Genomic DNA, 15,190 nt, shown 5'->3' on the forward strand with positions numbered 1-15,190 from the left:
GATTTAATACCGAATACCTTTTCATCCACTTTAGTACAGACTAAGGGTTCTATCTGATCTTGAATTTTAATTATTTCAGAGTCAAATCTTTCGTTAATGTCATCAACTTGTCCCTGTATGTTGGCAATATTGCCATTGATGACAGTAATTTCGCTTTTGAGGTTTTTAATTTCATTACTCACAATGTCTACTTTTACATCAACTTTCTCAATCTGTTTACTAATATCACTACCCTGAGTTGCAATTAGCTGTCTTTGTTCTACATTTTGTTGCCCCAGTGCTGTAATTTGTGCAGACAACATTTTTAACAAATCTATCATATCTGAATTCTTTTCACTTTTATGTTCTGCTGCATTTTCGTGTTTAGATCCTACACCCCTTTCTGGTTTTGGTGATTCAAACATATCCCTTGATTCATCAGCATAGCCACTGTCTTCGATAACATCGCCTACATTGTCTTGCTTAGTACGCGCTACACACATAGCTTCGATCTGTTTATTAACTCTTTGATGCACAGATTTTATGTTTAATTAATTTTTTAATAAAACATGCATTTTCTATGTCTGGTGGGGTTGCTAATAAAGGAAAACATGAATTAAAATTTTTTATTGTATTGATTTTGGTTTTAGATGGTGGTATATATAATATACCACCATGCCACTTAGGGCCGTACCTAAAGTTTTTGAGATATCTTGGTTTGTGCTTGTAACTCACCTTTAAATTCTACTCTAAGCAGTAATAATTAGTATAATTAATGTAAAATAATTTTATTTCTGGCAATTGGTCATTTACAATACAAAATCAAATTACAAACCTTACAAATAAAATATGTTTCTTATTCCTTTTTGTGAAAATCTTGAAAGCACCTTTTTGTTTTGCTAAGGCACAAAGGCACTTTGCATTCAGCGCACATCCAGAAAGTGCGCACTTGCTTCTTTTTTGTACTGCATTTCGCACAACGTCTGGCGGTAGTACGCTCTGGCTGGTGGGATGAATTGTCGAGACGCTGGCGTGAGGAAACATATGGCTTGTTTTTCTTTACGTGGACTTGACTCTCATGAAGTCTAGATGGCCTCAATGGTGTTTTCTGGGTTACTAAGCTTTGCAGGATACTCATCCTGAAGACTTTGGCAGTCATTTTTTCTCTATCGCCTAGTTCCTTCCAAATTATATAGCTGTTGACGATACTGACATCAAGCAGGTGAAAGAATATTCGGTGCCACCACTTTTTACTTCTCCGGCTTATTTCATATGATTTTTTCAGTTGGTCGAACTTGTCGACATTGTTCATGTGTGCATTGTAATCCATCACTGCTTGAGGACAAGGTAGCTCTATGCGTGAACCATCTCTTTCACGGCGAGTCACTGTAGTAACTTCAGGACTGTGAAAATTTGAAAGGAGATGAACAGCTCTCTTATCTTTCCACTTCAAGTAGAGGATGCCACAGTTGCTGACCCTCCAGTCAAATTCACCTCTGCTTAATTCTTTGTCTGTTTTTAATTTGGGTAAATGTTTCCTTGTTGGTTGAACTGTCCCACAGGCATATATGTTTCTCTGCTGTAAACCAGCCAACAAGTTATAGCTATTGAAATAGTTGTCGAAATAAAGATAATGGCCTTTATTTACGAGTTCAGAGGACAAACTCAGCACTACATGCTCCCCAAGGCCTGTTTGCACTGTGTCACCTACTTTTCCGGTGTAAATATCAAATTTCAAGTTGTAAGAGGTCTTGTCACACAGCATCCACACTTTGTAACCACGCTTTATGGGTTTATCTCTCATGTATTGTTTCATACTGTTGCGGCCTTTGAATTTGATCATTGACTCATCAATTGCTAGGTGTTTGCTGGGTTGGTAACACTTGGAAAAAGATTCAGATAGTATCTTGATCACTGGTCGCAGCTTGTACAGTTTGTCATAACCTGGGTGTCCTTTTTCTGGATGCAATGTGTTATCATTCAGATGAATGTTCCTCAGTAACCATCCAAACCGATTTACTGCCATCAGAGATGCAATATAACGATCATGAAGTTCTGGGGCACTAGACCAGTAGTCTCTGTATGCTGGCATACGCTTTATACCCATCAAAATGTTGATTCCCAGGAAAGTTCGTATTTCATTGTCAGTTGTTGGAGTGAAAGACTTGCCAGATTGCGTCGCATATAAATTTGTTTGGAAAACGATTAGCTCAACTAGCTCTTTTGGAAATATTTTTTCGAATATATCGATAGGTTCTGGATCATCAATGTCCCTAATAAAAGCACTTGGTCCTGATTCACTGTCGAACTGCATTCCTGAGGTAGCATTGAATTGTTGTCCCCAAGTTGGCGCTGTGTCAGCAGCGCGTTTTGGCGGAGTGGACTCACTTTCTTCCTCGCTCTCTGAAACTTCGCCTTCAGACGACACAATAGCCTCCGCAACAATGCTTGCTTCATAATCAGATTCGTCATCTGTGGTGTCAACAGTGGAATCCTCGTCTGATGGAATTTCACACAATAATCGTTCGATTTCTTCATCTCGTAAGCCTCTTCTTGACATTTTCATTTTCAAACAACAGCCTGAATCCAAGTAAAGAATACGTAAGCAAAACAAAATGGAGAAAGAGCTAAAATAAGTCACAACACAATTAAAAACTAAACTTTGTAGCGGAGGATTTCGAATTTTATACTAGGAAACGAAATGCAATAGAATACTGCTACATGCACGGTGGTACAAATAATATACCACCAAAATAAATTGTATATAAATAACGGAAGATTGTGCATATGAATGTATACATGGGTTCATACCGTAGCTGTGACGTCCAAGATATGGAAAAAACACAGGCGCAACAAGAAATTCGTTATAAACCACTATTCACACGCAAAAACCATGCACAACTCAGCACGCAGCTTTCACAGTTGTAATCTATGCAATTCTTGGCGGGAACTGATTCCTTATAGGCAGTGAGTGCCATCTGTCTGATAAGTAGAGAACTAGGTGAGCATATTAGAGTGGTGGTCGTGCAGTTAAACCACTGTGCAAAGAGCCAAGAAAATTTTCAAAAGGTGGTATACTATGTATACCACCGTGCTCCAAAGAGTTAACGTCTGCGTGATAACGTACGTAATTTAACTCGCGCGTCATGCCATCTGTTGGTGTGCTGCCTGAACTGCTCTCGGTTGCATTCTGCACTCGCGTGTCTACACTTATTTCTGATTTCCTGTCCATTTTAGCTATTATTAAGTACTGATACCTTTTATTTTTAATTTAAACTGAACTTTCACTACTAGTTCTGTCAAGTTATGTACAGGTTCGTGCCGCTGGACGTTTTATGTTCACTCTATGTTTGTAAGATGCTAATTACTTATAATTTTTTCCGTCTGTAGGTGCAAACTGAACAACGTCCTGTCACGCGGCGCCACGTATAACACTCGCTTTCTGCTACCACTGTACCATAACCTCAACGCTAGAAGCAGATTGTGACATTAAAACAATTTTGTAAAAGAAACTATGGCACAAAGCAACAGAGCAGTGTTACCCTCTGAGAGGAATTTTGTTAGTTTGACCGTGTTGTTCCTAACGGAGGTGGCTTATCGGAAATGAAAGTCAGAATTACGTAAATATTTGTATAGTACCAAACAAAATTTTGCCTAGCTATACTGTTTATAAAATTAAGGGAAACGGTCGCCAGCCTAATTAGGCAAGAGAAAGATTAATGTTCTCGTTTATAAAAGTAGGTATAAGTAACTATAATGGACAAACAACCTAGACTTAGCTACACGCGAGTGCAATGAACTCTGACACACATATGTTTTAAGATTGAAGTTAACAGTAAGAGCAGCAGGAACTATTTTCAAAATTATAACAGATACAGAAAAACACTATCACTTTCAGGGTTTACACAAACTGAGTGGTCTTTATACTGTTAATATGCACACAAGAGAGACAAACACTTGGCATACATGAGAATGTAAAGTTTCACAACTGCAGCTTTCTCACTTTTACTACAACGAAACACAATGTTGACAAAATTGCAAGAAACTGACTCACCTTTTAGAATTTACCACAGACAACAACGTGATCATTTACTTTATAAGACTCAGCCTAAAGTTTGAAGTTAGTAACAGCGCTTTAAATAGCAGTTTCAATAGGAAGATTATTATTGGACAAATAACATTTGCTTTAACTCACTCTGTTACCACATTAGCTTTAACTATCTTTTTAATAAGTTCAAGAGGCATTATTTAACAAAGCTCTAGGCTTTAACGTACTTTCATTAAGGACACTCGGTAATCACTTTACTTCAAACGGAGAGGACCCTGAGAGGTATTATGATGAGGAGTAAAATCAAGGTAGGTAAATAAATTCCGATATGAATTACCTTATATTTCAGCACACTAACAAATCCATTAGGCTGATCCTTCACTGTACATCAATATAGTATTACGTTACAGTGATTGCGCAATGTGGTGGCAACTGCATGTTGGTAGGTGGAATTACAGGTAGAATTGCCGGACTTTATCGTATCTTCATGGCGATGATTCATACAAATTCCAGAATAGATCCAGCTATTTATCCACCCATCCGAGGCATTGGAAAGAAGCAGTAAAAGCCTCTCTCTGAATCAGCATGATATGCACCTTTACATTGACAGTGCACAGACTGGTAGCTCCTTTCCGACTGTTGGCTCGTCTCCGACTGACTGCTCGTCTCCGACTGACTATCAGTTCCACCTTTTCCACCTATGTCAACCACAATTTGCGCGCGCTACACATTTCCGTTCCAGAGGGGAACCACTACACCATTTACATACAAACTAACTAAGAACCCTAAGTGAGGATCAGCAATTTACATAACAGCAAACAAATACATTAAATAAAACAGAACATTTTCACATATTAACACTTCAACAAAAAATTATTCACACAAAATTACAATTACCTACAATAAGTTCTGTTCCCTCCAAATGGGACAAAGAATATAAATTGCAGATACACTACTTTGCATAGAATCAGATCATGACATCAAAGGTTTGACAAAGAAAAGAGTACACAATTTTATGTTATCGATTCAATCACACTTACAGAAAATCAACAACGTAACATTAAATAAAGGAAAAGCAAAATAAATTCATACAGCATAAGAGCTGTGGTGTTACAACTTCGTTTTTGGATTGTGAGGAAAGATTAATATGGTACACACAACAATCTTGGGAGCGCTCCCTTGTCATCATGTGTGCTGCTAAATTTAATTTCTACTGCTATTTTCCAAATACAAGCAGGAGGAAAATGCAGCAGGTCCCGAGAATATACTTTCTCTTTCAGTAGGTGAAACCATTCAATAAGTGTTCTAAGAGCGAATTACACGCAATGATACCTAACGAAAGCTTGCAGATTGTGGCAACTTTCATGTGTCGACCATTTCTGCACGCATATGCTTAAGCAAGATGCGTCATAGCTCTGTTTGATCTTTTATGTAAACACATAAAACTATATGCACTAAAAACTGCTACGTGGAGACTAGGCAGCGATCAGTTTCTGAAGTTATCTTGTTGGACAATGCAAGTAACTTCATGAGTGTATGCTGGAGACGCTGATACGTGAGTGGTATAAAACGAATACTGATCTCAAAACATCACCCTGAGGCAAAAGCTATTAAGACAGCATTCCAGAATTTCATAAGTTTACAAGAATATACCGTTCTAATAAATAGATCATGTAGGTGAACTACCTTACAGTATTTGAAGTAATAGTTAGTAGCCTCCCACATGCTTCCGCCAACTACATAGTGACTAAAATGCAACTCCTCAGGCTAGAAAAGAATGATGGGTTGGTCCTTTGCCAAAAATCGCTAGTAATGACATTTCTTGGCAGGAAAAGGTAAGGCAAGCTGTGTTAACTTTGACTGACAAAGTTGTCCAATGAAGACTGTGTTTTGACAAAAGATTGTTTAGACTGCAGAGATTTAATATAGAAGAGAGACTATTTATAAGAGATCATCCTAAGATCTCTCTTTAATAAGAAGGAAACAATGTTGTACATTGGTCCATTTGAGAGTGTTAACATACCACATACCGGGGTGTATTTACTACTTTATTCTGGGACAAATAGGATCGAGGACTGTACCCACATCAGGACACAAAGAACTGCTGCTAGCAGTGGTTTACAAGTATTTATGTATACAGTTATGTGTCTGAATGTAGTTTGTTGGTATTGCGGAGTAAATCTGTGTAACTGGGCATTTTACTTCTATAGCCTGCAGGTGCATGGTGTTTGGGGATGGCAACTGCCGCACTGTGATGATGTGATATGAGTCTGGTAGAGTTATGCTGCAGATTGACTAACGTTCAAGCATTAGTTAGTGATGTCATTTTTGGGTGAATTGACTTTACAGTGTCAATAAAGGATTACAAATTGCAGATGCACCTATCAAAAAATGTGAATAGCACTTACATTTAAGGAGCAACTCCACTATTGAGGATACCTACTTCTGCTTTGTGTGATACAAGAACCAAATGGACCTAACTGCCAACCTTGTTAAGCACATTTGTTATGAAGTACTTATAACTATGTAAATTAATATGTGCTCTGCTTTCAAACCTATCTAAACCAAACTTTATATAGACTTTTGTGTCAACAATTCTTTAATCTCTTTGAATTTCAGTGTTCTAACCAACTTAATTCCAAAGTTATGAGAAATTACCTAAAACTCTAACTTATGGATTTCAGTTAACCATACAAACAAACCACTTTAAGTTATCTCCTAGAGATACATTATTTTTGGTAATAACATGCTTTGTTTCATAATCATTATTATTTGTCGGTTCCCATGTTGCATTTCAGAATATAGTCCGTTTCATTTAATCTCTGCAATTTTGGTTGATGACAGGTGTGAGAGGACTATGTATATAGAACTAAATAAGTGGAAATGTAATACGTTAGTGTTGCATTGCGTGGATGTAGCGTATGAATCACATACATAGGAGATGCTGATTTCTATATTCAGCCAGTATATTCTGGTTGAAAAAGAGCATTAATGTTTTCCACCTCTCCAGCCATTTTAAAGAGATTTAAATTTCATTCTGAGGAGAGTCTAAATTTCAGCTCGTTTAGTTCTGATGTCAAGTAATAATATATGGTAACTGGAAGAAGAGGCAGAATGTGGAAAGAAAGGTTAGCTGATCAGCTATAGTTTTAGACTAGCTAATCAGGATCGAGTAAGGTTGTATGCATTTGTGTACCTGAGTGTGGCTGAAAGGGATTTGTGGCACAGATGTAGTTGGGATGGATCATGTTGCACTGATCTCTGATGAAAAGATTAACTTTTGAGTGAATATTCAGTGTGTACTGTGTATAGCCACAAGAAAAGTATGTCACATACAGGAATGTGTCTTACGCAAATTTTGGAGCATGAAGTTGCTTTGTGATTGAGTTAATTAAAAGCACAATTCTGTGTCGCATACGGAGCAATAGTTACAATGAACTTTTCTAGTTTGTTGATAGCTACTGCTGCATAGAAAGCGAGCATTCTGAACTAATAAATAGTTTACTTTAACAAAACAGTTTTTAATTATTGGCTAAATACTGGCTACTGTGTGTGAATGTTTCAGTGTAAAAAGGAACTGCTAAGCTGTAAATACTTGATGATGAAACACTGAAGAATCACATCTGCAATATATCAGAATTCCTAGAAATGATTGTATTTCCTTCAGTAGTTAGCTATACCTAAATCGAAAGGTTATTTATTCGCATCCTTGTGACACTTATCATATATTTCAGTTTTATCGTCATAGCTTTGCAACTGAGTAACATTATAGTTAATATCAGGACAAGGTGATGTTCCGAAGGAGAACACATTAAAAGGTGAATGGAATGAACTAGTGTTCCGCAAGCAGTTTGCTGTGGCACATTGGTGTACCAACACGAGGTGAAGGTCCTCACTTTAACATTTACGTATTATTATAAGAAAATTAAGCGATTTCAATTTTAGACATACTGCAAATTTTTAAGTTATTGAAGAAATTATACGTACTCTATTTCGTTCGATTTTAAATAAACAGGCCTCAGAGGCCCAGTTGTACTGACCAATCGTCATATCATCCAATAAGCGTCACTGAATGCGGATATGGAGAGGCATGTGGTCAGCACATCGCTCTCCTGGTCATTGTCGGTTTTGTAACTGGAGCAGTTAGTTCGCACTCAAGTAGCTCCTCAGTTGGCCACATGATGGCTGAGTGCACTCCATTTGCTGACAGTGCTCGCCAGACCCGACCGATCACACATACAAGTGCTAGCCAATCATGGTAGTGTTTAACTTCCGTGATTTGACAGGAACCAATGCTACCATTGTGACAAGACTGTTGGCTTTATTAGTAGAAAGGTACTTTTTTATTCTTTGATTATTTAATAGTGCTTATAACTGTTATATTTTCGTAGAAATTAATTATAATCTATTTACTCAAAATCTTGTTCTACTTTGCTTAAGTTAACTGTATTCTTGCCTGTACCACTGCCCTGGCTATGCCAATAGGTTGAGAATATTTTGCAACACCGCATCTTTTGTATACAGCTGGCTGTGTGTGCTTTTCCCTAAAGTTCCAGGGATTAGCAGAATAGTCCTTATTATTTTTATTACCTTGTTTTGGTATTTGTCCCAGCTTGTATTTACTTCTTAAATTTGATTGCTCTTTTCATTTGCTGCAAGTGGACAATGCATTTTCAGACAACAATGAAGTATTTCAGTTCAACACTGTTACTCCATCGTGGAATTTCCATTGTTTAACTATTTCAGTTCGTTTTATCACACCTTTGCTTGCAGTAACACGAATTTTCCATTACTTTGTTATTAAACTCTTTTCTTAATTTGATTGTACAGGTTGGTCCATCCGCGAGTGTGAATAGTAAAACTGCAAGCCTGGAGGGAAAAAAACAAAAATTATTTCAAAGGTGATATAATGATAGTTGTTTGTCTTATGGTTCTTTTTAGTGTGGTGACAAAATATGCCCAGTGCCTGAGTGTGTTGTGTGTGCTGAAAATCTCAGTAATACTTCTTTGGTTCCCAGTAAATTGAAACAGACATCTGTCATCAAAACATTTCTCTGTGTTATGTGAAGATGTGAATTATTTTTGTTTGTTGTTTCCACAAAATTAATGGCAATGTAGTGATAATTATTTATCTTAGATCTTTTTGTGTGGTGACAAAACACACCCAATCCCTGTATGTGTTGTGTATGGTGAAAAACTCAGTAATGTTGCAATGCTTCCCAATAAATTGAAATAACATTTGTAAACAAAACATTCCTCTCTGTTAAGTAAAGATATGAATTATTTTCGTCGATTGTTTGGACAAAATTGAAAGCAGGTGGAGCTGTTCACTGTGTCGGTGCATGTTGCACAAAAAGTACATGAAGGTAGCCAAACTTATCAAAAAGCCAATAAACCACACACTATAGCAGGAACGGTGTTAATGCCTGTGTGTGAATAAATGGTAAAAATAGATGTTACTGAAATTAGATATTACTGAAATTACACAAAGTCTTCTCTCTGCTGACACAGTCAGCGGCTAAGTGTCCAGTGACATGGAAGTCATTTTGAAGGAGAAAAGAAAGAGCATTTTTAATTTTATTTCAGATCGATGAGTCCATCGATAATGGCGATCACTCAACTACATCTTTCTTACATAAGGTAGGTTGATGGGCATGTAATTGCAAGTAACTTTTTTTTTACAAAGAACTACCTGGACAAGTAATTGATGAAGACATATTTCGTGTGACTAATGAATATTTGGTCTGTAATGAATTAACATTGGAGGACTGCAGTAATGTTTTTTACAGATCCCTCGTTTCTATGACATGAAATGATTCATTGGTAAAGTATGCAAAGTAAATCCTGACTTATGAAGCATCTATTGTTTCATTCACTGTGAGTAAATTGTTGCTATATCTTTGCCATCTCCTCTGGAAATTGTGATGGACAAAGTATAACAAACTGCGAACTTCAACGAAACATAGTCCATAAATGTGTGGCTTTTTAAAGTTTTGTGCCAAGAAGTGGGATCACAGCACACTACATTTTTGCTATGTGCAGGAGTATGATGGTTATCCAGAAGTAAAGTGTTAATGCGAATGTTTGGACTTAGAGACGAAGTATCTGCATTTTTTTATTTTTTATTTTTTATTTTATTTTATTCTATTTTATTTTATTTTTTTTTTTTTTTTTGCTATTGAGGGACAGAAGTATAAGGAGTTATTTGGAGATGATGAATGGATATCCAATATGGCGTATCCATCCATTATTTTTGTACATTTAGATGAGCTCAACAGAAAAATGCAAGGTAGAAATGAAAATATTTTGACTGGTATGGATAATATTCAATGATTTATTAATAAGTTAAATTTGTGGATACAGACAATTGAAAATAGATCATGGGAGATGATCCCAACTGTAAGACACCTTACTGACGATAATCCTCTGTAGATGAACTTAATTAAAGCACATTTAGTGCTCTAGCAGCAGAGTTTCAAAATATATATTTTTAGAGTGTGTTGAAGATTTTGACTGGGTTCGTAATACATTTGCGGATTCGAAACATCTTCTGAATGATATATGTTTAGTCTAGAAACGTGGATTGGTAGATCTGAAAGCAGACAGAACATTGAAGTAAATACAGGGTGTCCCAAAATAATGCATAAACTGTTTGCAACTGAATATCACTTCAATTAAAGGAGATAGAAATACAACACCGAACAATGTTTGTGGTGTACCTTAAGGTCCAACTACTAGAGGTGGTAAATATTCAAAATGTCCTCCTTCAGTCGCAATACACCATCAACAATGACTTAGAACAAAGTGACAGGCCATCTGTATTGTTCCTAATGGAATAGCATCACAGGCTTCCTCAATTTGCTCTCTAAGATTATCCAGTGTTAGTGGTCTTGCGGTGTAAACTGTGTTCTTGAGAGTACCCCACAGACAGAAGTCTAAAGGAGTTAAATCAGGGGATCAAGCTGAAAACTTCACACTCCCTCTTTGTCCTATCCGTCTTGCAGGGAATGTACAACTGACAGATACCCTCACATCAATGTGAAAGTGATGTAGTCCACCACCCTGCTGAAAGCAATAATCTTAATTTTCAAAAAAGTCATTAAGACCAGGAGTCATCATATGCAACATTTCTAAGTAAGAGTCACCTTTGACAGTGCTTTCAAAGTTGTGCAGCCCAATTAACATTCCAGAGGACAGACCACACTAGAATCATACTCCTGGTAGATTAACGTGTCTATCCTCTGTTGGGTATGGCCCAGTACACGCAATTATGGTTGTTAATTGTTCCATTAAGTTTAAAGGTCACTTCATCTGACCAAAGAATTAGATCGTGGAAACGTTGCTCTTCTTTGCATCTGTTAACAAACCACTCACAAAGTCACCTCACCTATTGGGATCATCCTCATTAAGAGCATGGAAGAGTCTTGGAATCTAAGGCATCAATTTCTGAGCCCACTGAATTCTATGAACACTGCATTTGCAGGTACCAACCTCACGAGAGCATTGCCTTGCAGATTCATTTGGGACTGCATGTATGCTTCGATCACTGCATCGACCCTGTCATTGTCTGCTGAACATCTCTTTCTTCTGCAATGTCCCTTCTTCAAATCTTGTACTGTTACTATGATGTCAAACTTATCTCAGATTCTTGCAATTGTTACCCTTGGTGGTGATGGTGTTCCAAATTCAGCCTCCCAACATCATCATACCTAATTCACATTCTCTGTTTTCCAGTAACACTTCAGCACACATTTTCGTTGAGCCAACAACAACACCATGTTTACAATTCTGTAACAAAAGAAAGTGTTGTTATGTTTTTCATTGTCTTCCGAATAATTATCGACAAAAACTGCATTTCTGTATCCTTTAATTAAAGAGATATTCGATTTAGAAAAGTATATACATTATCCTGGCACACCCTCTTTTTTCCGAAGTACCTTTGAATACATGTTGGTTGTCAATAAGCAGTGAATACACAGCTATCTCTGAAATGGCAGTTAAAGCGTCATTACCATTTTCAACTACATATTTGTGTGATGTTGACTGAAATTAGAACACCAATGAGGCAGAGACTCAGATCCTTTGACAAAGAAATGAGGCTATTTCCACCACGAATCAGCCATCTGTGTGCAGCTAAGCAAACTCAAATATCACAGTGAAGACAGAAGTAGAGTTATTTACTTTAAAATTCATATTATTGATGTATATTTTCAACAGTGAACTAAAGTTAACAATTTCTTAACAAATGATGAGTCTGCATCTGTTTTATAATATTAATAATTGATTACATAACGATCTAATAATTCGTAATTACTGTATATTAAGATTCACATGGTTTTGAGGGGAGAGACATTTTAGTGTGCTATTTGAGTCTAGGCCCGTTTGAGTGAGTAATAAAAGGTTGCGGAACACTAGAATAAACTTTACTGAATGGAAAGATCCCCACGTCGCAACAGTATGGTTATAGGATGCATTGTGAATCAACAGATGATGAACAAGGAACTAATTTAGAGAAGAAACTTGTTGTAGATTGCGTCTGAGATGTTTTTTTATAAGACAGCATAAGTCTGCCTCCCATTTAGCAGTTCATTGTTAACTCGTGTGCAATTATTCATGTGTTCCCGCCTTTTGATGCTAGATGACGATACTGCAAGCTGTACAAGGTGTGTTCAAAAAGAAACCGAACTTTTGCTGTTTCAGCTTTATTGCTTATTGTACAACATTTTAAGCACTGTCCCCTTCAAAATAGTTCTCACTACTCGCAATACACCGCTCCCATCGTTTCTTCCAGTTTTGGAACGCCTCCTGGAACACATTATGTGGGATGGCACCCAGGTTTCTCGTTGCATTGTCCTGTATCTCCCCTATGGTTTGGAAACGACGTCCTTTAATGTGTTTTTCATTTTGGGAAACAGGAAAAAGTCTGCTGGGCTACGTCCAGAGAATACGGTGCATGGGGCACAATGGGAATGTGGTGTTTTGCTAGATAGCTGCAGACAAGAAGTGACACAAGAGCTGGCACATTGTCATGGTGCAACATCCAACTCTTGTTTTCCCACAATTCAGGGATCTTCCTGCACACAGCATCCCTCATAAGCACTAGCATTCCCTGGTAGACTTCCTTGTTTACCATCTGACCACGTGGCATAAATTCATGATTGATAATGCCTTTGTAGTCAAACAACACAACCAACATCACGTTGATCTTTGACCGACTCATGCATGCTTTCTTTGGACGAGGTGACTCTTTACCTACCCACTGCAATGACTGCATCTTCATTTCATCATCATAGCCATACACCTACGTCTTATCGCCTGTGATGATGTTCTTAAGAAAGTTTTCATCGTCATTAAAAGCGACAAGCAGTTCCTCACACATTTCAATGTGGGTCTGTTTCTGATCTTCAGTCAACAAACGCGGTACGAATTTTGCTCTGACACGACACATCTCAAGTTTTTCACTCAAAATTTGATGTCATTATCCTATGCTGATGCCCACCTCATCAGCAACTTCCCGAAAAGTTAAACGACGATTTCCACGAATCACAGCACGAATGCTGTCCACGTGGCCGTCGTCTGTTGTTGTGGAAGGACGTCCAGAATTGGAATCGTTACAGTTCGACAACATGCCCTGTTGAAAACTTTTAAACCACTCGTAGCACTGCGTGCGACTCATACAACCCTCCCCATATGCTTGGCTTAGCATTTGAAATGGCTCAGTGAAAGTTTTGCCAAGATGGTAGCGAAATTTCACACACACACACACACACACACACACACACACACACGTTGTTCTTCATTGCACCAATCCGATGAGCAAGCTGTAGACGTGCTTGCTTCAGCGGCTGTGGTTCGCTTGCTAGTTTCTATTGTCCTAGCGACACGAGGCACATGTAGTGATGGGGAGCTCGTGAATGAGTCGTTCAAATGAACGCTTCACTCCTATGAAGTGTGAACTAACCATTCAATTTCAATGAACAGGCACTTCAAACTCTTCACAGATAGCACACTCCACACTTTTTTCTAGTTCACTCACTCTCTTCCCCTCTCCCTCACCCACGTCACTCCTCCTCCCATCATTTCACTCCTCCCTGTCCTGCCTGTCGACGAATCACGCGGTGTTAGTGGGGAACGATAGGTTTAGCACGGATGGAGGAGGTGAGGGGTGAGGAGAAGGCAGCGTCAGCTGCTACCTGCAGTGCTGACATCATTACCCGTGACGATTTGTGCAGTTAAACTTCGCTTCTACGGGTAGCCTACCGTTGGCAGCGCTTGAAGACAAATGAATATTAAAGATAGAAACGAAGTGGCTATCTGTGTGAGCACGCACAGCAAACATGAAAATAAAAGGTTTGTTAATAACACTGAAAGAGGGATTTTACCTGAAATCGTACCAATGACTACAGGTTTGAATCTAGTGGATTATTATTGTCAACAAAAATAAAATCTACAGGAAAACTTCTGAATAATTAATTAACGTAGGTATATAGACTTTGTGACAGTGTTAAACATACTCATTCTATTTTGGAAAGGAACATAAAATTGGATCGCATTTCGTTGGTAGCCCTATTTTTCAGTTCATGAATACAACAAATAATGTTTCATTTGGCAGATAAAGACTCTTTTGGGCACTTCATGAGAAAATGTCGAGCAAGATTAAATGTAGTACCTTCTTTATATGTGACAGCCTTCTCTGTTTATCTTTCCTTTGTTCCCCCCTTTTTTTTTCTTTATTGTCATTTTGAAACCTGTATACAGGCAGGCCTGCAGCAGCATACTACGCCGCTCTTTGGCCGCAAAGAAACACAAAAGATAGAAATGAAGACAATTAGAGAAAAAAGATGGTGGACATATAAACGGAGCCAAACACTATTTAAAATACAAGGTGCCGTTCACGGGCGTAAAGTCCAAGATAAAATTGTTCAGACACTTGGACACAGACAGAAACGCCCTTTGTCCCCTTCGACCATGCTGTATTTAAGATGACTCAGACGCTGTAAGAGCGTAAAACGTTGCGTGCACGTTACTCCATAGATCCGCCATCTGTTGGTAAAATTGTGAAGTATTACGAAGCTTTATTGTATGAGCGAGGCGAAGCGAGCGTAGCAGCGGCTGAGCGGCGAACTGGGCAACTTCGCTAGGCTTCCGTACTTCACGAATGAA

The 15,190-nt window shown here is 38.0% G+C and overlaps 1 protein-coding gene across 1 annotated transcript; it reads right to left on the reverse strand.

The window, feature by feature from the left end:
* Positions 1-835: 835 nt before the first annotated feature.
* On the reverse strand, positions 836-2,539 carry LOC126171254 (piggyBac transposable element-derived protein 4-like). Its single transcript, XM_049920790.1, has one exon. The coding sequence runs from the start codon at positions 2,537-2,539 to the stop codon at positions 836-838; it is 1,704 nt and encodes a 567-aa protein (XP_049776747.1).
* Between the last annotated feature and the right edge of the window lie 12,651 nt (positions 2,540-15,190).

Source organism: Schistocerca cancellata, chromosome 1 (assembly GCF_023864275.1).
Source record: "Schistocerca cancellata isolate TAMUIC-IGC-003103 chromosome 1, iqSchCanc2.1, whole genome shotgun sequence".
NCBI classification, from domain to species: Eukaryota; Metazoa; Arthropoda; class Insecta; order Orthoptera; family Acrididae; genus Schistocerca; species Schistocerca cancellata.